Source organism: Montipora foliosa, chromosome 6 (assembly GCF_036669935.1).
Source record: "Montipora foliosa isolate CH-2021 chromosome 6, ASM3666993v2, whole genome shotgun sequence".
Taxonomy (NCBI): domain Eukaryota; kingdom Metazoa; phylum Cnidaria; class Anthozoa; order Scleractinia; family Acroporidae; genus Montipora; species Montipora foliosa.
This window is the reverse complement of record NC_090874.1, coordinates 72,186,152-72,208,651: the sequence shown is the minus strand read 5'-3', so window position 1 is coordinate 72,208,651 and position 22,500 is coordinate 72,186,152. Positions and strand designations below refer to the sequence as shown.

At 39.4% G+C, this 22,500-nt stretch overlaps 1 protein-coding gene across 1 annotated transcript in view; it reads right to left on the bottom strand.

The window, feature by feature from the left end:
• The window catches only part of LOC138006283 (TBC1 domain family member 15-like), a 35,395-nt gene that overhangs the window by 1,474 nt on the left and 11,421 nt on the right, over positions 1 to 22,500 (bottom strand). The window contains exons 3-14 of the mRNA XM_068852517.1: positions 21,316 to 21,433; positions 17,181 to 17,400; positions 15,430 to 15,541; positions 14,046 to 14,273; positions 11,730 to 11,858; positions 9,513 to 9,616; positions 8,157 to 8,251; positions 7,477 to 7,593; positions 4,982 to 5,082; positions 3,217 to 3,316; positions 2,003 to 2,100; positions 784 to 900 (exon numbers count right to left, since the gene is read on the bottom strand). Of these exons, the coding sequence (XP_068708618.1) occupies positions 784 to 900; positions 2,003 to 2,100; positions 3,217 to 3,316; positions 4,982 to 5,082; positions 7,477 to 7,593; positions 8,157 to 8,251; positions 9,513 to 9,616; positions 11,730 to 11,858; positions 14,046 to 14,273; positions 15,430 to 15,541; positions 17,181 to 17,400; positions 21,316 to 21,433 (1,539 nt within the window). The remainder of the gene's footprint in view (positions 1 to 783; positions 901 to 2,002; positions 2,101 to 3,216; positions 3,317 to 4,981; positions 5,083 to 7,476; positions 7,594 to 8,156; positions 8,252 to 9,512; positions 9,617 to 11,729; positions 11,859 to 14,045; positions 14,274 to 15,429; positions 15,542 to 17,180; positions 17,401 to 21,315; positions 21,434 to 22,500) is intronic.

The following is a 22,500-nucleotide window of genomic DNA, read 5'->3' as shown; positions in this document are numbered from 1 at the left end:
AACCTTCCGAACACTCCCCCCTTAAACTTGGAGTTTGTGGTCTCTCCATACACTAACGAAACACAGAAAGCCGAAAAAACGTGGAACCATTTCATTTTTTAACTCGGCACTCTCAATCCCTGTGCCCGGCAGGAATCAATGAGTGCTTTTCATTCAAAAAATCCAGTCACCCGTTTTCCTTATCATGTCTTCACAAATGGCAAAGCTTTCCCACTTCTGTAAACCTAAAACAACCCACAGTTCCTCAATTCGCTCTGACGAAGAACTAACGCTCGAGACATCACTGAGTAATTCTACCTTTTCACGGTGGCAATTCGACCTTTCTCAACAAGTCTGATAACACCAAATTACGCATGTTTTACTCTTCCCACGATCGAGCACCAGTTTCTTTTGAGACTAATCACTTCAAACTAAGGTTTACTGATTGTGTCGGCATCACCATCTACTGCACGAAGGGTGCTAGACCTTTACACAGATGACGCAGGGGCGAGAGCACTCGCCTCCTACCAATGTGGCCCGGGTTCGATTCGTTTCGTCATCTGTGGGTTGAGCTTGTTGGTTCAATGCTCTGCACCGAGAAGTTCTTCTCTGGGTGCTCCGGTTTTCCCCTCTCCTCAAAAAACCAACATTGGACTTAATTTGCGTTAATTGTTAATTTCAGTTTACAGTGTCGCCAATTGTTATTAGTGCTCCAGCAGTAGAACGACTAGACACTAAATAAAGTTAGGGTATCCTTTCCTTTCAGACCACGAAAGAAATTCTCAGCTCTGCACAGATACATACCCTAAGAATGTCAGTAAATCCAAGTTCATTCTCCATAATAACAAAACGATGTATGTCCAAGATAGCAAGGCATACTATCAAATGATAATTCGGCGAAAGGTTCTGCGACCATAAAGTCTGAAAAAGAAAGAAAACCGTTACCACGTTTATTTAAAGGTGAAAGCTCCTTTTTCACGAAAAACTCTGGTCAGCTGTAAATTCTACTTTCGAACGCGTAGACAACCTACTCTGTATCGCTGTACCTTTCTTTGGCTCAGTGCTCCTTTCACACGAATCACTGTGCATCAACATTCCTGTATGCAGCAACATTTAAGTGGTACTACGACCAAAAAAACAATTCTTTTTTTTCTTTGGATTTCAAAACTATGTTAACTAAACACTAACTGAGAAAAGTTTTAAGTTCTGATTTTAAAAAGACACCTGTTTATTTTAACTGGAATTTTCTTATTTATTGGTCCGCCATTACTAACTCTAAAATCTTGAGAGAGCTGGGTCGAGGAGAAAATGACGTCAAAGACTCACTAGTTTAAGAATGTAATGCGTGTGTACGCGGCCGAATTAATATGCAGCACGGGAGTTTCGGGCTTTCAGACTTTTAAACCCGTGTTTTGCATATGTAATAAATTGCGTTTACACGCTGAAATTTTAAGCTAGTGAGTAAATGACGTCATTTTCTCTAGATCCAACCCTCTGAGGTCCAATCGGCCAGTTTTGAACGTGAGTAATGGCGGACCGTGAAATCCAAAACTTACACTCAAAATAAACAGCCTTTGGATAAAACTCAAAGCTCAAAATTTTTCCAGTTAGGTGTTAAGCAAACACCCTTTCAAAATCTGAAGAAAAAAAGGAAATGATTTTTTGATCATAGTACCACTTTAACAACGGCGGTGGAAGCGAAATAGGTGGATCTCAGTTATTCACTATTCCTTCCCTTTTTTTTCCCGAGTTATTCATTATCCATTTCCCCATTATTGAAATTTTGATGGATATTCATTTTTCCGTATCGTTTATTCATTAACAGAAACCGTAAATTCTGTATGTTGAGTGTTCGAAGACTAATTATTACTTATTTATTTCCTTTTTTAAGCCGTTATTAATTATTCATTATTCCGCTTCCCACCCACGAGTTAGCAATCAGTTACACACACCTTGAAAGCTTTTTTTTAACGAAAAGTAAAAATTAAAAAAAATGAAAAAAAAAGACAGAAAACCCTCTTACCTCCCACAATACCATGATATCTGGAAAGGAAAATTCCCGCTTGAAGGTGATTAGAAGCCATCTAAAGCAAAAATACATGTTTCCAGATTCGTGCTCCTCTGTTAAACAAAAATCAACGTGTACAAGTTGAATAAATCAACAAATAACGGAGCACCGTGCGCAGAGCACCATAATTAAGAAAACATGGTAATTCATTGATGGGAGAAATTTTGGTTTTGGTTTGAACGTCTCAACTTTTCATGCAAACCAAGATGCGAAATGTTGCACTGCGCGGGGAAACTGCGTTTTTTTGGCGGGAAGGTGCGTGGCAAGCGCACTGCATTTGACACTGCGTGTCGGTATATGTAATCGCATGGGCTCGAGGGCAAGTAAAGGATTAAGGGCACATTGCGATTACTTCACAATTAGACCCGTAGCCCGCAAGGGCTACGGGTCAATAGCCCACGAGGCGAAGCCGAATGGGCTATTGACCCGTGGTCCATAAGGGCGAAGGGTCTAATTGTTTTAGTATCATTCAACTAGTCGGACAGAAAAGGCAATCATAAAGTTAGCAAATGCAAGTTGAAGAAATATTTATTCGGGAATAAAACGAAAGAAAGCGTCACGCTTTTCGCTACTCGACTGAGGACTATTACTAATAGTCCTCTAGTAGGGTAGCCAATTGAAATGCAGCATTTGCATTAGTCCACTAGTTAGGCGATACTAAATGTTTATATTACCACATAAAGGGTAAAATTATTGAGGGAACTGGAAGCCTGTTCAATCCCGCGACAAATGACAATCAACGTAAAATGCTTTCATTCAGTTAAAATCGATGTTGTCAATAGAAATACCGCTTAATTTAATTAACCTGTATTTTACATGTGGACAAAAACCAGTTTAAAAAGAATCTGGAAGAGGATTCCTTGTAACTTCGCTTGCTCTGGATAAGCAACTGTTAACCAATCAGGATCAAGTAACCATGCCCTCTTGATTACCAAAAGTGCCCTCGTGATTAAGAAAACATGCCCTCTGTCTGAGCCAATCAGTATTCAGTAATTTTTGCCCCGTTTGTGATAAGTACAACAAGCAACATTTTTTAACACAACCTAAAATCAAGCTTAGTATTTTTTTATAAAAATACATGTATGTTATACAGCGAGAGGAGAAAAAAGGAGAGCAAACAGTAAGCAAGCGACAATGCTCGGCATATTATAAGGGCAATACATCCCTACCAAGGTAGCTGTAAAAGTGAGGATCCATAAATTTGAGTAACACCGTCAGCTGATGCAGTTGTGCTTTCATTCCTTCTTGATTTTCATCAAAATTATGGGCCTAAGAAGAGAATGAAAAGGCTGTGAATTGTCAGTCTAAATTTGGGCAACTGAGAGGCGAAAAATTCGAAAATTCGTGTTTATTTCTTTTGCTTAAACAAGCTAAGGTCGACCAAAACCCTCTGTAAAAAGTTTTAATCCACACCAAACTAAGACGACAAAGAAGGCATATGATAGCTCCGAAGCAGGGTTGCTGAAAGATAAATGCACCGCCATCGCAGACGTCATGGGTTAGAACAGCGTTGGAGCCTCTTGAATTTTCCAAGTGTTTACATGTATAATATAATTAGGGACAATTGCTAAAATTGACCAGTTACGTGCGCCGGAGGACCGGAGGATCACTTCTACCTTTCGCATCTAGCCCGCACTTCAAATATATATATCTTACTAGATGTTTTGGTTTGTAGTATCGCTTAATATTTTTACGACTTGTGCTGTATTCTGACGAGCCCGCTAGGGCGAGTAAAAATACAAACAACGAGTAGAATACTGAGCGATACTATACACCGAAACATCTAACAAGCTATTTATTATCCAACTCTTTTTTGCACTAAATTTTGAGCGAATGAAATGTGAACAACGTGACCGAGAACGCGTGACAGATTTGTGCATGTGAGACAACGTCGGCAAGTAAACTAGTCGAAGCGGTTCTATACTGTGCAATAACCAAGCGTACAAATAACTAACTGTGCAATATCGTGGAATTTTGTACTCGTTTCGTGCGTTTTTTGTACAATAACTAATACAGTTGGATAACAAATACATTTATTTCATTCACTGAGGCCCCGTCCACACGTATCCGAATATATTTTTCTTTCCACATTAAAAAACTCTTCCCATCCACACGAAGCGTATTCAAATCGAATTTGTACGTATACACGTATCCGAAACGTATCCGGATTCACTCTAGTGCTCAGGACTCGTCAAGGAAACAGAGGTGACAGAGCATGCGCCATAAAGAAACAATATTGCCCTCGGCAGCCATCTCGAGAAAGAAACTGGGCTTGATCTTGTTACGTCTTCCGGATAAAAAAGATTCCGAATTTAGCGTCCACGCGGTTCCGGATTCAATAGATATATCCACTCTGGGGAGCGTATTCAAAAAGTTCCGGATTCGCCAACGAATTCGCCGCATACGTGTGGCCTGAAGGCGCATCCGTAAAGAAAAAGTTGCGGATTCAAAAACATCCAGATACGTGAGGACGGGGGCCCCCTGAGTCCTTTAACGGGAAGAAATGAGCCCACCAAATTGACCTGCTCGCAATTGCATGGCTTCATAGCTCAGTTGGTAGAAGAGCATAGCACCAGCATCGCAGAGGTCATGGGTCGCAGAGCATCATCGCAGCATCGCAGAGGAATGTCATTGAAGCCACCTGAAGTTTCAAGGCCTCGGTTGTTAAAAAGGAGGATAACGCTATGCACCGGATAAATCACTACCCGGCGGATAAAGACTAGTGAAACCAACTGAGTTATCCAGTGGATAGCGCTATCCACCCTTCGAATGACTGGGGCCGGTTGCTCGAAGCCTGGTTAGCGCTAACCGTTGGTTAAGAGGTGTCAAACCTATAGGTTTCCATGGTATTTAACGCTGGTAGGTGTTTCTAATTAGAGACAATTGCTTCAATTGTCAAGTCAAGGGCAGAAATCATCATTAACTGCGACTCACTAGTTTTTCCATGAAACCAACAAAACACCAAAAGGCTTCTACTTCATTTTCCATGACGACTAAGATTGGCGACAGAAGATCGCTCATGCCTTGAACATAGCCTGCAAGGAAGTGGGAAAAAAATCAGGAATGCAAAACGTAAAATAGACCATATTCGTATTCTCGGTATTGGACTGGAACTAGCTTGCAATGGAGGCTAATGCGGGGGAATCTTTTCAAATGCAAATACTTTTTAATATATTCCCCCGCATTAGCCTCCATTGCAAAGCTAGTTCCAGTCCAATACTGAGAATAGGAATATGGTCTATTAATGTCACATTGCCAAAAACAGTAATGGGCATATACATGCACACAAGTTTAATCTACATAGGAAAATCTTCAACAACCTGGACAATTTTATTTACTTGTCTTCGTAAGGCACTGAAAAACCATCAGAGCTTCAGAAGGACTCGAACCACACGAGCTCATGTGCAAACGGGCCTACCAACAGCAGGTCATGTGTTGCTGTGACGTGTTACCATGAAAATGCATAATTACGATGAGGACGAAAGAGGCGCACTTTCATATACACGTAACACAGTCGGCAACGCATTGTATTAATTTCAATATCGGATTGCTGCTTGCAAGGAGAGCTATTAAATTCACAAACGTGTGAGTTCTTCAACGCGACAGAGACTTGAATTTAGAACTGTAACAATGACTTAAATGAAGGTTAGGTAAATTTGGGCAGACTTAGTAGATGCGTCAAAACAGGAACGCCGTACGTAACACATAAGTCGATTTGCAAAGAAATGCAACAAATACAATAGAACATGGCCAAGCTTTGAAACCAACGAAAATAGCTCAAAAAGAACAATGAACATCACGGAACTAACACAAGGCACCACAATATTAAAGCCAGCCGGGAATATTTCTCGCCATGGCAACATTCACATCTACTTCCCATTTTCTCTACAAGGTTAGGAACTGCTTTAAAGTTCTGTTTTAGCCATCACCGGTGTATGGTCGTGACTTACTCACTGGATACTTGCAAAGATTTTTGACCATCGCAGTTAAGAAGTGAAGACCTTGAGCATAGACTGAGACGTGTATTTGTTCTTATGATTTGTGATTTGTTATTCTTGTGATTTCCTGCATTTCGCATGCAAGGGCAGCAATCTCTCCCAGGTAAAAACTAGTCGTCTCTAATAGTGAAAAAATACTTAGGGAGCGTTTACACGAACCCAGTTTCATTTATAACCGCATCGTTTTCGATGGCGGTACACCTTCCGTTTACACGAGACTGTCGCCGAAACCGTGTCGAGTTGAAGCCGCTGCCAAAAGTGGAGCGTTTTCAAAACGATGCGGTTTCATCTGTCGTAAACAGCGAAAACCGCATCGATTTCAATACGGTTACCGTCTATTTTGGCGCGAAATTTGCATTGTTCAATTCAAAATAGTGAATTCAGCACGTAGTGCAGCGCTCGCTTATACCATCACTACTTGGATTTTCTGGCGAAAACGGTTCCGTGTAAACACCTCCAAACCGCATCGATTTTGACGCGGTTTCGAAGTCATGAATCCATGTCGATGTGAAACCACGTTCGTGTAAACGCTGCCTTAAGCAGCGTTTACACGAATCGTTTTCGATGCGGTTACGCCTTCTGTTTAAACGACACCGATCGAGACCGTTGGCCAAACCGGGTCGATTTGAAAACGTTGCCAAAAGTGGAGCGTTTTCAAAACGATACGCTTTCATCTGCCGTGTAAAACAGCGAAACCGCACCGATTTGAATACGGTTACTACTTTGGCCCGAAATTTGCATTGTTCGACTCAAAATGGTGAATTTAGCACGTAGTGTAACACTCGCTTATACCATCACGACTTCGATTTTCTGGCGAAAACGATTCCGTGTAAGTACTTCCAAGCCGCATCGACGGTTTCGAAGTCATGAAACCGCGTTTGTGTAAACGCTGCCTTAATAACATAAATGTGGTTGTGTCACGAAAAGTTAAAAAGGAGAACATGTCACTTCCGGTTTCCGTCCCTGGCTCAAAATCCTTGGGTGTGTAATGCCCCTAGTAACGAAAGGAAATCTCGAACGGGATGTGAACAAATGACCTTTGCGCTACGGTGCAGATCTCTAACAACTATGCTATGCTGGGAGCTAGTCATTTTCTGACTTTCTAAGTAATCCGTTATGAATATTCACACGAAGAGACTTATACCTTATACCAGAAACCCATAAGGGTTGAAACGTGTAACGCGCGTTCACAGCTTCCGAATATTCAGTGCGAATTGGTTGAATGTTTCAGTGCTAACTACCATATTTGGAAACCCCTCGCTCTTGTTGTTCCAAATATGGTACTTAGCAAATCGAATATTCAGAAGCTTGTTTCCCAGCACACAAGGGGCCGTTACACGTTTCAACCCTTATGGGTTTCTGCTTATACTGAATACATCTTATATATGTCTTCCATACATCAAGTCTCTCCACTGGATAAAGTCCACTCACCAAGATCAAAATTGTACATGCAGTACGTGAGGAGCATGTCGTAAAGCTTTGTTAAATTGGAATGATTTGACTGTGAGTAAAAATCATTCTTTCTGTCCGTTCTGGCCACATCCTTGTCTGTGAGACAAAAGCAAGATCAAGCAGTTCATTAAGGACGGTGTCTACTAATTCAAAGGTATTTTTGCTCGGGTATTATCATGCATGTTTTGCATGATAATAGAGCCAAATTCCCAAAAGACTTTTTCGCGATTGTTCAGTGTACCAACATGGCCGCCGCCAATGGCGTCAGGTGCAAGCCAAGGATACAACTATGTTGAAATATTACTGCTACACGGTCAAAAGAACCCCTTCTAATTATTTGGAGATGTCACGCTACTTTTTTAGACATCAGGAGGAACTTGCATGCAAAATCTAACAAAGTTACTGGCATTGCTGGTGAAGTGTACATGCATTGTTAACTAGCGTTTAGAACGAAATGCAATGTGAAGTATAAACGAACCGTAGCAATTGTCAGTGATGGCATGTTGCAAAGTACGCAACACTAATTTCCAACAGATCATAAATACTTGTGCGATAGACTTTGTACGCTTACATGTATGATTGTACCCCAAGTAACATTTAAGAACTAAGTTTTCGTCTTGTATGAGTTTTACTCAGATGTAACACTTCTGAGCGCCTACCAATTAAGTGCTTCCTTTCTCGAAATTCAGCAAAGTTCTTTTCTTGTATTTCAGTCATGGACTGCCATTGCATTTTCATGGTGCGATACTCATCCCTAGAGAAACAAACCAAAATATTTTAAACCTTAAATGTTAAAACTTAATTTCAAAAACCTTAATCTAGTCGAGATTATACTGAAAGGGATGCCGCTTCTCAACCCCGGTTAACGAGTTGACATCGAAAAACAAACCTTTTCATTCCTTGCTCTAGGCGGTGTCAAGACCCTAAATCAGTAATTGTTATTACACACTATTAATATCGTGGTATTTTGACCAAAAGGGAGACAAGTTGAACAACAAAGTTGGAAGTCAACACAATTTTTAATGACGAGCAAAGGCAACCGTAATGTATGTACATTTTTAAAGCAAAGTCGAGGAAACACACAAATGTCCCTGACGGTTATAGCAAGTTTGTTACAGACCATTTACTAACAGTGTAAGATCATAAAAAAAAACATGAATCATCATCATCATCATCATCATCATCATTTATTTGCCTTTACGTGTATAACAAATTAAAAAAAAAATTTAAACCAGCAGGTTGTAAGGGGACGAGACCTCAGGAAACCACTAGGCTTATAGGAGAGGCCACTTCGACATCACAATATTAAACAAAATAAGGGCTCCGAAGGAGTGCGGCAGGAACTAACTCAGAAACTATTTTAATAAAAACTCTAGCACTTTGTTTTTAAACATAGGAAAGCTTGACAAATTGGTAATAGAGGCAGAAAGAGAGTTCCAGACCCTAGGTCCTTGGTAAAGAATTGTGAATTTCTTAATGTTCGTGCGACAGGAATGCACACGATAATTACCGGCTGTTCTTGTGTCATATTTATGGACTTGACTGTTTGTCATAAACAATTTACAAAGACAAGTTCCTAAGTAATTCCCTGCTTCAACAACTCTTGGCGGATTCAAAGAAATTTCAGAAAAGAAACGGCTTCCAGTGAACACTTTAAAAAACATCTTCGTGTGATGAGCTTCAGCCGAGGCGACTTGAAGGCTTACTAACTTTTTGTTAATTGGTGTATTTTGTATTGACCAAAGGTACTTCTAGTGATTTACATGCTACTGAGTTTGTGTATGTTGTTGCGACACTAGGAAAACCTGAACAATTTACTCCAAAAATAACGAAATTACTGTAGTTGCTTAGCGACAGGCGAAAGGACGACATCTGAAAAATTCGAACCTAGATCCTCTGTAACACCGTTAAGCTAGTGTAGGAAAAGGTATAATAAAGTATAGTATATACATGTAGTATCCAGCACTGTAGTGATCATCACGTGTGTGCATATCAAGTAAGACACTTCAACTTACTCCTTTCTTTGAAGAAGCGTTTTCTGTGACTGTACTGTGTACCCATACTTCTTGTATCCCAACAAGTACTGCCAGACTGGTTTACGAATTAAATCATCCACGCCCTAAAGTCGTGAAAGTAATGCAAGAAAAGAATCAATAAACCTAATCAGCGAACTCAATGTTAAGGCCGGGCCACACTAGGCGACAAGTCGCAGCAAAACGTCTCTCCGTGTGTACTACTTTCAAAGCAAGTCGCTGCGACACGACGCCTCTTCGGCGCACACGCAGTGATCTCGTATGAGGGGATTTGTATGAGGGGGAATGTAAACTAGTTTTCTAATCCAATATGGCTGACCTTATGACGCTCTCTCATTGGTTCGTTTATATTTGTCACAAGCGACTTGTTGCCGGAAGTGTACACACGGTGCGACAACGCTGCTTTCACTAATTTTGACGCTGCGATTAGTCAAACTGGTTTGAATTCGTGCGACTGATCGCGGCGACAAAATTCTGCCACAGCGACGATTTTCATAAAATTAACCATGTCACACAAGGCGAATTGTTGCGGCGACTTGTCCCCGCGACATGTAGCAGCGACTTATCACCTAGTGTGTCCTGGCCTTTACATCCAATTCAAACCATTTGGGAATAAATATATATCATTTAAATATGAATGTTGAATATAAATATCAACATTGAGTTAGCCGATTAGGTCTATTGACGAACTTGAAAAAGATTATTCCCAAAAAGGCAATCAAAATGAAATGGTCAATTATTATACAATTTTAATGTGTTATGGGCTTTGGTTGCTATTAAATCCAAAGGGTACGATTGACAATGGCAAAAGAAACCTTAATAGTGATCAATGGTTTTGCTGTTTTAAATAAAAAGAAGTCACAAAATATCTTTGAATAATAAGTAAAACTTGATAGGACGAAACAGGAGCACTCAAACTTGGCAAAAGTTCTCGTCACTGGAAGTGGTCTATATACAGGAAGGGAAGAAGAGAGGTCCTGGTGTAACTCATGTGGCGTAACTCATAATGATAATCTTGATGATTCAGCCAGTTTCCTTGAATATTTTTTTCCAGAAAAGGGAACAGTGACAAAAAAATATGCTACCATGCCGATGTTATAGTGCCCGCGTACGTTGTGCATATCCTTTAAACAGATTTTGTCTTTTGTGAAAAGAATTATAAGGGTTTTTACAGAAAAAAAGGACGCTCTGCTCCCCAGTCACGTGTGAATGGTTTTCTTACCTACCTACTTTCTACAGGGGTTTGAATAAAAGATGGCGCCTGGTTTGAGTAGAGTAACTGACTATTGTCTTTGTAAAAATGAATTTGAATCCCAGGTTTGAAAAAACCCATCTTTAATAGACCACTTTACAGTTGTAGCTACGTTACCTGACCTAAGAATCGAAGTGAGGTTGTCGGTGACCATGCTTTGATACAAACCTTTGTGCTTTTCTAATGTTAACTTAGACTAATTAAAATTACAACCACACAATTTACATGATAAAAGCAGTGAGGTCTGTATCAATACAAGGTCACCGGTAGCCTCGCAGCCATTCATCGCCTTGGTCACTGAGCAAAAAACTGTAAAATGGCCTCTTACTTCGATTTAGGAAAAAAAGGCGCCCACTTCTCCAAGTGAAATAGTCGACGCTTTTCGTCGGCTGAAGATATACTTATTGAAACCTGACTGACTGTAAAATTCTCCTTTTCATATTTCAAACTGTCAAAAACTTGCATCCTTGTTAATTATTATCACTTATTCCACCATTAGTAAATTTAAAAATCTCACCTCCTTTTGCGACGCTTTAAATATTGTATGGAAAATCTCATTGGAAAGCAAACTTGGCTCGCCTCTTGACGAAAGTTAAGGAAAGCTCGAGTTTTCAAATGGTTATAATATAAAATCTTGACCTTCAGTGCATTTCTCGGGAAATTTACATTCTTGCAATTTTAATCGACAAATTCAAAAAACACTTAAAAGTGTTTTTTGAATTTGTCAAGGTAATCTCGCCACCTTGTCTTTGGTCGTCCACGATTTCTTGCATGATCTCGATGGGTGAATGTAACTTGTGTTGTCCAGCGGTTATCACTTCTTCTTCCGAGGTGGCCTGCCCTTTTCATTTTACTTTTCCCTAGCTTTAAGTTTACAAATTTTATTTTATTGGTCATGTGACCAGTTTGTTGGAAATGGCCTATTGCACCAAAGCTGCACCACCTACCCCTCTGAAGATTCTTTCACGCAACCTCTTCACATCGGTCACTCTCCCAGCACCATCCAAAAATGACTGCCATTCATTCAGTTTCAACGGCTCACACCGCGTCACCTCTGGTACTTCACCAATATCTCGCTACAGTTGTAAAATAACGAATTTAAAGTACAGTAGGCCTTTAATTGCTCATCAAACAAGCAGAGGCCTTGTTCAGTCCTTACGTTTTGGAAAAAAAATACTTTGTCAACACTTAAAAGTATGACGCAAAAAAGATGAACCTTAGAGTCCTGACTGAGCTTGACTGTGCACCTTAAAGCACCTTGCATACTACAGGTAAAGTAGATGCAGTTTGCTTTAATGAAAAATTAACTCGTGCCCTGTAACTTGATTCATGCAGTATCATGCAGACTGCTGTTGTATAATACTGTGTTTGTATTGGTCAGATGGAGGCAGTGTGGCCCAGTGGTTATGGCGCTTGCCTTGAGATCGGGAGATTCCGGGTTCAAGACCCGCTCTGACCCCTCGCTGAATTTGTTTCTGGTAGTCCCTGGTTCAACTTCCCAGCTGCACTTGTAAATAGCAAACTGGTTTGCCTCCGGCCAGTTGGGATTCTTAACAGTTGTTGTTGCGTTTTGTTGTTTCGTTGATTGTTTCATTGGACATGAAAAGCCCCTATGGGGAGCGTATTGTATTGTATTGTATTGATACAAGGAAGGGCGGATGGGGGGGGGGGGGAGGGGGGGGAAGGTTTAAGGGTTGAGGTGATGAATTTATCACCTCAGGTTCAGAACCATGTGGACTGCTGGCTGAGTTTCTCGGCAGTGGACATGTGGACTGCTGGCTGAGTTTCTCGGCAGTGGACCCAACTTCATCTCTACCAAGCTTAATACAGATCCAAATAGACAACTTGTTGTTTCCTGCCAGTTGGAGTTTGTTACCCATGTTCTGCTTCAGTTGAGTTGTTCCTTTACAAAATATCAAAGTGGACCCCTGTGAATTTCACCCATTCCCCCTCAGTGTTCGACACAAACTTTCTTACTAAGTACTTTGCCCTTTGGGCAACCAGTTTCTTTCTTTGGTTGCCCATGGTTTTTTTTTCGGTTGCCCATTAAAACTCAAAGGAGGCTTGTAAAAATGTCAAATTTGCCCACAAAAGAGGACATCATAAAAAGCTATAACAAACTGTTATCTGATAATTTGGTGTTCACCAGTCACTACAGTAGTAAGTTAGTAAATTTATGCGTTGTAACCAGATCAAATGTAATCGACAAAATTTCAAGAAATAAACGAACAATAGGGCCGTTTATGCGAGAGAAGATAAGCCGCGGCTTACTCTGGCCGCGGCTTACAAAAGACGCGAACACCCCGTCTAAATGGTACAAAATCTACGTTCACGGCTTTCTCAAGCCGCGGCTTATCCTGGCCTGGGAGTTTACACTCGTATAAATACTTCCTTCCGCGTATTATGTACGCCGCGGCCAGAGTAAGCCGCGGCTTATTTTCTCTCGTATAAACGGCCCTAATGAGGTAACTATCAATAAAATCTAATTTTAAGGGACGGACCATTGTTTTCCTGAGGGGGGGGGGGGGGGGGGGGGGGGTGGGGTTATGAAAAAATTCCTCTGCAAACTTTTTGTTATGCACCTCTGCAAACATTTTTTCCGAACAACTTCCTGCAAACAATCTTTTTTGCGATATTTTTTAACCACGTTCTGACACAAAGAAGAGCTTCCCTTTTTAGTGCCGTCAATCTTTATTTAGTTTAATATTTTACGGCGTCCAATGAATTCGAAGAAGAGAAATCTACAAAGCGGATCGACATCCACCAATCACTGCCCGGGAACGTTACCTTTTGACACCTCTGAACTCGTTTTCGTTTTCTGAGACGTACAGTATGATAATTGGCGGCAGTGAAACGTGAAACCGTTGCTTGAATTTTAAGGATGTTCGCGCCAAAATCTTTCTACGGTGAGTTTTCTTAATTTCTCGCCTAGAGTTTAGGTCATAAAGTACTTACTCCAAAAATGAAAAAAAAAAACTGGGGGTCACCGACTTTGTTTCGGAGAAGATGGCTGTCGAAAAATTACTGTTTTGTCATAAACCGTATGCAAATTAAATGGCTGTGGGTAATCACTGAAACGAGCGTGTGAGAGCGTGACGGACGGCGATTTCGTGACAAAAGACCGGCGGTGGCAGTCGTTGAATATTCTATCTGGCACTGCGGGACCGCGGTGGCAACTACTTAATAGGGAGCTTACATGGACACTGAATAATAATTATTACAATGTCATGTATTTTGCATGGTCCACATGTTATTCTTCTTACCTTATCAGGCACTGTGGAGTGACCGTTAGCTGGGGAAGCTGACGCAGTATCTCCCAGATGTTCAAACTCTACATGTACGTCCTTTTTGATAGCATTGTGTTGTGCCTGATGAATTTCGGCATTCTCAGTACCCTGTTGTAATCCCTCATACACATCCCGCACATATCGTGTGACCTTGGACAGTGCATCCATTCCGTCATAATATGCACTGTGGATGAATCTTTGCCACTAAGAACCAGAAAAACAAAATGTTAGTTAACATTTAACAATTCCCACTGGTAGATTCTTGTAATGACAACAGTGCATGTAAAAGTTAACATTCACCTGTTGTGATTTATATTAACCCATGTCAATGGATTAACCCATCATCACTATTTTTTTTACAAGTGCTCAGTCATAATGAGCAACAACTCAAAATTTGCAGAATCTTCATCTGAGATTTAAAAAAATCTTGAAAGTTCTTATGTCTAATGATTTCATACAGTGAAAAGGGAACCTTCTTTTGTGCTTCAGGTCTTGCACATCGATCATTTCCTTCACTTTTGATAGCCATTAAAGTTACATTGTATACAAAGTCATGTAATATTCAAATGAGAGAAGTACATGTACATGATTAATTATTGTAAACATAGGAAACAATCTACTGTTTACAATTTCATGTACCTGGTTTTCAACTGTTGAAGCAATTCTGAAAGCACTTACATGATTGTATCTACGGGCTTGTCCTTGGCAAGTCTTGCCAATACAGTTTGTGCAACTTACAGTACTGTACAATCATAATTTGTATTTTAACACACATTCTATCAATTCTATCATCACCTTTTTTACTCAAATGTACAATGTTCAAGACAGTATAATTATGACTGTTAAACAAAATTAATAATTATACATTTGTACAAAATTAATGTACGTTAACAACTAATTTAACTATTGAAAAGCTCGGGGAAACTATTATAATATTAGTATCACCCAATTAGTGGACTCACGCAATCCTGCATTTTGATTGGCTACAATACTAGAGGACTATCATTATTAGTAATAGTCCTCGAGTAGCGAAAAGCATGATGCTTTCTTTCGTTTTATTCCCAAATAAATATTTCTTCAACTTGCATTTGCTAAATATTAAACTTTGTTATTGCCTTTTCTGTCTGACTAGTTGGGTGATACTACCAGTAAAACAATTAGACCCTTTGCCTTCAAAGGCCACGGGTCAATAGCCCATTCGGCTTTGCCTCATGGGCTATTGGCCCGTAGCCCTTGCAGGCTACAGGTCTAATTGATAATTATTATAATGAAATAATTATTGTATTACTCAGCAATTGCACACGTTGCATGTCTTGAATATAAAAGCTCTTAGACTAGGCAATTCATTTTGTTGTCTTACAGGTGCACCAGATGGGGGATTGTCTTCCGAGAATAACTGCAGCTGATCAAGTGACTTCTTCAAAGCACTCTGATCCTCTGCAACAACAAATAATTTGTTGTTGTATGGAGATCTAAAAAAGTAAAAGCAAAATGTGAGGTTGGAACACCAATAGATTAACTATAATTATAACTGCATTTCAATCGATTATCAAGTTGAACTTAAAGCAATAAAATTACAGGTTGGTAAAATTATCTTCTGTGAAAATCCACATGGACCAATGCACACCTGGACCTGTGAGTACTTTTATTAACAACTTTAAGTCAGGATGTTCCCATAATGCTCACAGATAACAGCCCAAAGGCCTTTTCCCTCCAAATCAAGGGCTTATACTGTCAAAGTGACAAAGCTTCTGATACGTACAATTTTAATTATTATGATCATGATGGAACATCCCTGGTATAAAGAGGAGGGGATGGGGCTAGTTTAATTTACGGCAAAAAAGAAATGAACTTCAGTCATCACTTGAAACTGTGAAAAACACATTAAAAGCATCACAATCAAGATTTTAAATAATATTAACTTTGTGAATGTTAATTTTAGTAACATGCATGTACAGGTACTACCATCATTCAAGAACTTACAGTACAAGTAATTTCTTAGTTTTCAGACTGTAGTACAGATGTCTACAAATGTACAAGCAGCAGTCTCAGATGCTTTTTTAAATTTTGTAATTTTGTTACAGACAAATGAAAATTATTAATAAAAATTAAAAATCTGGAACCAAAAATATAGTTTTCCTGCTCTGGAATCATGATTTTAAAATACAGTCATGTAATATGTGGGCTATTTCGTTCGGATCCACAGAACTTCGACAGCCACAATTCAAATTTGAATGTTAAGAAGGGTTATATAATGAGCTAGAGGGAGCCAACTGTCTCTGTTCAAAGACGGCTTATGTACATGTAATCTTATCTCAATTGCCTCCCTTATGCGGCATTTGAATGTGTTATTCTCCGTGGCAAGAACTTAAAATTATTTTGCTGGAATCCACTGAATGACCCTAGCAATGTTCATGAACAGCTGAAAAATTCCTAGAAAGATGTTCCTTTACATGATTTTCTAATAACCGAGAAGTTTCGCTCACATAATCTCTGTCACATTGTTCACAATGGATGCGATTACACTGTTTTCTGTTTTATCCTTAACACAATCTAGTTGTGATCTTAAGGAATAGGCCACTTCAGAAAAATTAAAATACCATAATACTCTTTGTTTGTCCCCCCAAATTTTGCATAAGCAATTGTTTCCAGTTTCTCTTGGGGCTTACAACGGTCCCAAGAGAAAACAAAAACACAATGCTTATGCAAAATTTGGGGGGACAAACAAAGAGTATTATGGTATTTTCCGAAGTGGCCTATTGAAAGGCTTGTGGACAAGTGTGACCTCATGTGATTTAAATGCCCTTTGGAGGTGTTCCGAAGTGCCCTTGTTGTACATGTATGGGACTGATTCAGCATTATTCGTTTAAACAGATTCTTCAGAATCTCTCGAAACAGATCCAGTGTTCCGTATTGTTAGCAACCAATCAGGATAGTTGTTGGCTTTCAAGGTTTGCTTAACGTGTTAAATTTCCTTTACTTTGAAAACTTTTTCAGACACCAAGGTCTGAGCTCGAAGTAGCAGAGTATTAACTACATTGTACTGACAGATCATTTATTTTGTAGGTGGTGGATAAAATGTAGCTGAGAATTAATTACATGTACACTCACTTCGTCAACCAAATGTATCTCTGCAAGCGACGAATCAATTCACTAATACCACCACAATGAAAATGTAATGCAGGGAGAGTGGTACCATCCTTGAGTATGAAAACAGCATAGGACCATGCTAGTTTGGGATCAGATCGTCGAATGGAATGCAGGTCTGAAGTGTTAAAGTTGATGGCATATTTTGACCTTCGCTTCCTTTTAGGTGCATTTGCACCAGCATCTGAAAATTAAAGAAGCATTTTGAATTCACATAAAATTAATGTAGTTTACAACTAAATTAAAACTGATGCATATCTTTCTGTCATATGCGAGAAAAGCCCGTAAAGACCCATGGATGTTTTGACCCATTTCAGCCGCACTCGTGTATAAGCTGCACCCCCAACTTTCAAGCATGATTTTGGAAAAAACAGGACCTCCAAAAATGCATTCTTGCAAAAAAAGTTGGTCGTTTTTTCACAGATGTTAATAAGTTAATCAACTCTGAAAATACCTTTTAAAAGTTTCTTTTTAATCAATTTCCCTATTCCCTGTAACTGACAACAATTGTCTTCATTGTTAAAGCCCACAGTTGAAATGAAAACAACAGAATTTGCACAAAAAGAGGGCAAGAGAATGATGCAAAACGCATTTAATGAGGAAGTCCGGACACGGAAATGTTCGCTTTAGAATAAGAAAAAACTTATTGCTAAACAAGAGTTTAACAACCCCATGGACAAACACACCGTGAAAGTAGTGAAGGGCAATGAAACGGTCATAAGGAGCTGTGTGTGCCGAGGAATGGAGATTCTATCCCAGTTAGAATTTAACTGCTCAAACAAAGTGCACAATGTAACGCTTGAAAGAACTACTGGCGAGCAAGATTCAGGTTTAGAACCTGAAGGTGCAAACAAACGGCTACTTTTAGCCTGTTCCAGGCTCTCAGATAGTCGAGAAAACGACAAAGAACTGCGTGTAAAAAGCGAGTGGGGGCTTGGGTCGAGGCGAGGCGAGGCGAGAGAGCCTGTAACCATCTCTTTAAATTCTTCATTCCGGTATACCAGCTCCTGGTATACCCTCTGATTGGTCAATTTTGACAATTTACATCAACACTTTCCTCATCATTCTGATTCACGCGCGGAGCTTACGCAGAGCACGAAAGAAAGAGGTCAACTCTGTTGCCGAGTATCTTAAAGTATTCCCAAACGTACAAGCGCTAAGATTCGAGCAAAACTTGTGTCTGTTGACCTTAAGTTGAGAAGAAGATCCGTTTGCAATGCTTCCAACCCGTTTTGGTAAAAGCATAAATTTTCAGTTACTTCCGCGCGTTGCGAAAGCGCTTCAACGTTGTGATACGACATCTCTGCACACCGCTTACAATATTATAGCATCACCGGGTACGATATATAGTTCGAATTTTATCGCACATACACAACTATTATGTCCCCTGCACGCCACAATTGTTAGCATTCAACGGCGCTCTCTGATAACTCTGACGAATGCGAAAAAATACAATACAACATTATGTTATTCTTTCGAATTTCTTATGCAAATACTTGGCAGGGTATTCAAATTCACCAGCTAAGGTCAATTAAATTTTTGCCTTCATCGCCTCCGAAAAAATGAGAGAAAAAAGAAAAAACCACTTTGAAAGAGTACAAACATTTTCCGAAAACAGGCGTGTATTTCCGTTGCATGTGGCCACTGAAATGTCTTAAAGCTTTAAAAGATCAAGCGATTTCAGGAAGCAAAGGTGATGGTACGTGTCTGTATACTGCAAATGCAATTGAACCCATCCACACGAAATATCAATCTTTCACATTCATTATCGGTTGTCCTGATGCATCAGAACTGATTCAGAAGTTTATTGATGAGACCATCTTATCATCTAGGACAGAAACTTCAATGGTTGGGTTTCTGTTTTCCTTGGAAAAGTCAACAGAGCGTCGGGAACTCACAGTTTTTGAACTGGTGGTTGTCTTTTGGTCGAATTTAAATTTCCGGTCGGTGATTTCCTTGACACTCATTCCCCAGGCGCTTTGATATTGCCTTCGTGCGTTTGTAAAGTTATTTTCTTAAAAGTGCCTTGACTTCTGGCTAACGTACTCACACAAGTGAGACAACAGTGACAACTGAAAGTGTTTCGTTCCGCACAAGGTCCAACCCGAAGGAAGCAGCAACTTCCGCAAACACAACATTTTCGCCCCCAGTGTAAGAAACGGACAACGCTAAAATAATGAGGAAACTCTAGCAATCTTCATTCCCAAACACGTCACGCTTTTCTTGGAAAACCTGAAAAACTTAGAAATATGGCCTTTAGAGAATTAACGCATCATCTGTGAACAACAATAAAAGAATCGCGCATGACCTCGCGTGGAACCACCAATGCCGCCCATTTTCAACACTTTGACATTGACATTTTGACATGAGAAAGGTTATTTGCAAAGTGGGCGGAATGAAGAATTTAAAGAGATGCTTACAGGCTCTCCTGCCTTGCCTCGACCCAAGCCCCCACTCGCTTTTCACATGCAGTTCTTTTCGTTTTCTCGACTATCTGACAGCCTGGAACAGGCTAAGCTACTTTACATGTAGGAGCCACCACTTTTACCAAAAGCAGTGATCAACAACAGGTTTCAATATGTTTAATCTTTTAATTAGTTACTGAAGGTTAAAGTTTAGTTTGTGACCCCCACAAGCCAGTTTACTCCCTCTGAAAGCAATGGTCTCGTGTATAAGCTGCACCCACAATATTTGGCCCAAAACTTACTTGCAAGGCCAAAGGCCAACTGTAACTGTTTTCTACCACCTTCAAATTCACGGCAAATTTACTATGCAGCCTGCATGGCAGAAACATTTTCCAGTTATCATTTCACTCCACCGAAAAGAAACTGTTACATATTAATTAATACAAAAAATTATGTGCCTGCCCAAGCACCTCCCCACATTCTAAGCACATGTTTGTTTCATTTCATTTTCAATGGCAAAGAAATTTCAACTAGTTCATGGCATGTTTCAAAGAAATAATCTTTAAAAAATCGGATAAAAAGAGCATTTTAGGTTTAAGATGCAGTGAACTGACAAAGAAAAAGAAGGTACACGACAATAATTGAAATGAACAAAAATGATACATGTAATATGAAATGAATCATAAAAATTATATTGAACTGCAGATATGAAATCAAGTGATAGCTACAGTGTATGATCCTCGCAGTTATGAACAATTTTTTATAATTACATCTAGTAATTGTACAGAAGCCTGAAAAATTCTTGACCTCAACGGGGTTTGAACCCGTGACCTTGCGATGCTAGTGCGACGCTTCAACCAACTGAGATACATTTATGAAGCCACTGATGTTGGGCATGACAATTAATGGGTTCAAATGTTCCTGTGATGAATGAATCAATGAATGAAATGGTAATTTGATATGAAATGAATTATAATTCATTTAAATATTGAACTGCAGATACGAAATTAAGTGAAGCTATCATGACCTTGCAGTTATGAATGCAATTTTAGCAATTATTTTTTGCAGGCTTAAAATTGCATTCATAACTGCAAGAATCATAGCTTCACTTGATTTCATATCCGCAGTTCAATAATACATGTATTATTATATGATTCATACATGTATCACATATCATTTCATTTGTTGATTCATTCATCACAAGAACATTTGAACCCACAAATGGCCAGCTCAAGACCAACATCAGTGGCTTCACAGCTCAGTTGGTTAAAGCATTGCACCGGCATTGTGAGGTCACAGGTTCAAACCCCATTGAAGTCCTGAAATTTCCAGGCTTCTCTATGCAATTGCTAAAATTGCATTCACAACTGCAAGGATCATAGCTCCACCAAATACCGTAACTGAAATCTTGTTATAAAATCTTAAGAGTCAATGAATGTAAAAGATCGAAGCAACAATACTGCTTTGTGTCTGTGTTTTGAAACTGTGTTGGCCTGCCCTTGTTTGTTTATACCAACACATGTACATTGTACATGAACATAAACTTCACCGGAACTTCAAACTTTTTCAGTTTTTTTCCCCAAAATCTGATCTTCCAAATTGTGGGTGCCGTCTATCTAAGGGTGCAGCTTACACACAGACTTTTACCATATTTTTGGCATGGTAGAAAGAAAACGAAAGTGAAATTAGTATACCCTCTCCTTCATGCTTGCTTTGAGTGACAAGGTTCCATTCCGAATAATCACTTGACTCCAACTCAAATTCTTCTTCTTCATTCACAATAGGAGACCAGTCCACAAAACTACTGTTGTCCTGTAGAATTAATTTTTTTTTTTAGGAAAAAAAAGAAACATGTTGATCATTGCAGGTTTAATAGTACTGTAAACATAAACAACAACAAAAAAAACTCAACCATAGTCAATAATTAATTTTTGCCTATTTCTCTCCAGTGAAACACTTAAAACCTTAGTTCACTATGATGGGTAGTCTCCTTTGCAGCCGTTTTTTGGATGTTTGCATGATGCCCCAATAATGGCTGCGAAGGAGACTATAATAAAGGGCTCTTTCATGCATATGGTGGACCACATGGTGCAGATAATGTGAAGAAATAATAATAATAATAATAATAATGACATTATTTAAAGAGGGTAGCACATATGCATCACAGAGCCTGTCATCCTCAAATCAAACTCAACCCATATCAAATCAAATCAAACATTGGTTTTTGAGGAAAAGGGAAAAAATTCAGGATGGAACAGGATTCAAACCTATGACCACGCGATTGCACTGCACTCAGCTCTATAAAATCAAGCCAGCTCGGAGAGCACTTAAATGTCCAGTCAAGAATGTAGATTTTACTCTCAGACTGTCTAACACCAGGTGATTTTACTCGCACATGAACTGGGGGCGTCCTAGGACGTTTGAGGTGCCAATGGGTTAAGTCTGACTAATCCTTTGCTTTTTTTGCTTATAAATGATTTTCTACAACAAGGTACCAGAAAAGATTAGCGAAGGGATTCTTTTAGCTTAGGGTAAATGCAGCTGTTTAGGCTTATTTGAGGAGCATCATTAATGGGGGACCCATTAATACTGCATTTCTAGTTTTTTTGATTTGTTCACTCAATCTCGGTTATCAGCTCCTATACCGTATGACCTAATATAATGCAAACTGAGTACTTCAAGTGTTGCCAAGGTGAAAAGTTGACTGGTTTTAATTTCCAAGTGTCAAAGCATTTAGAATTTTAATAAAACAATATAATAATCATAATCCATTTGCACTTGCAATAAAGTTGGATGTTAGAAGTTGTAGTATTTACATATAAATGACATGAAACTGCATTTGGAGTCTGACACTGAGTGCAAAGTGATGACTGTAGCAG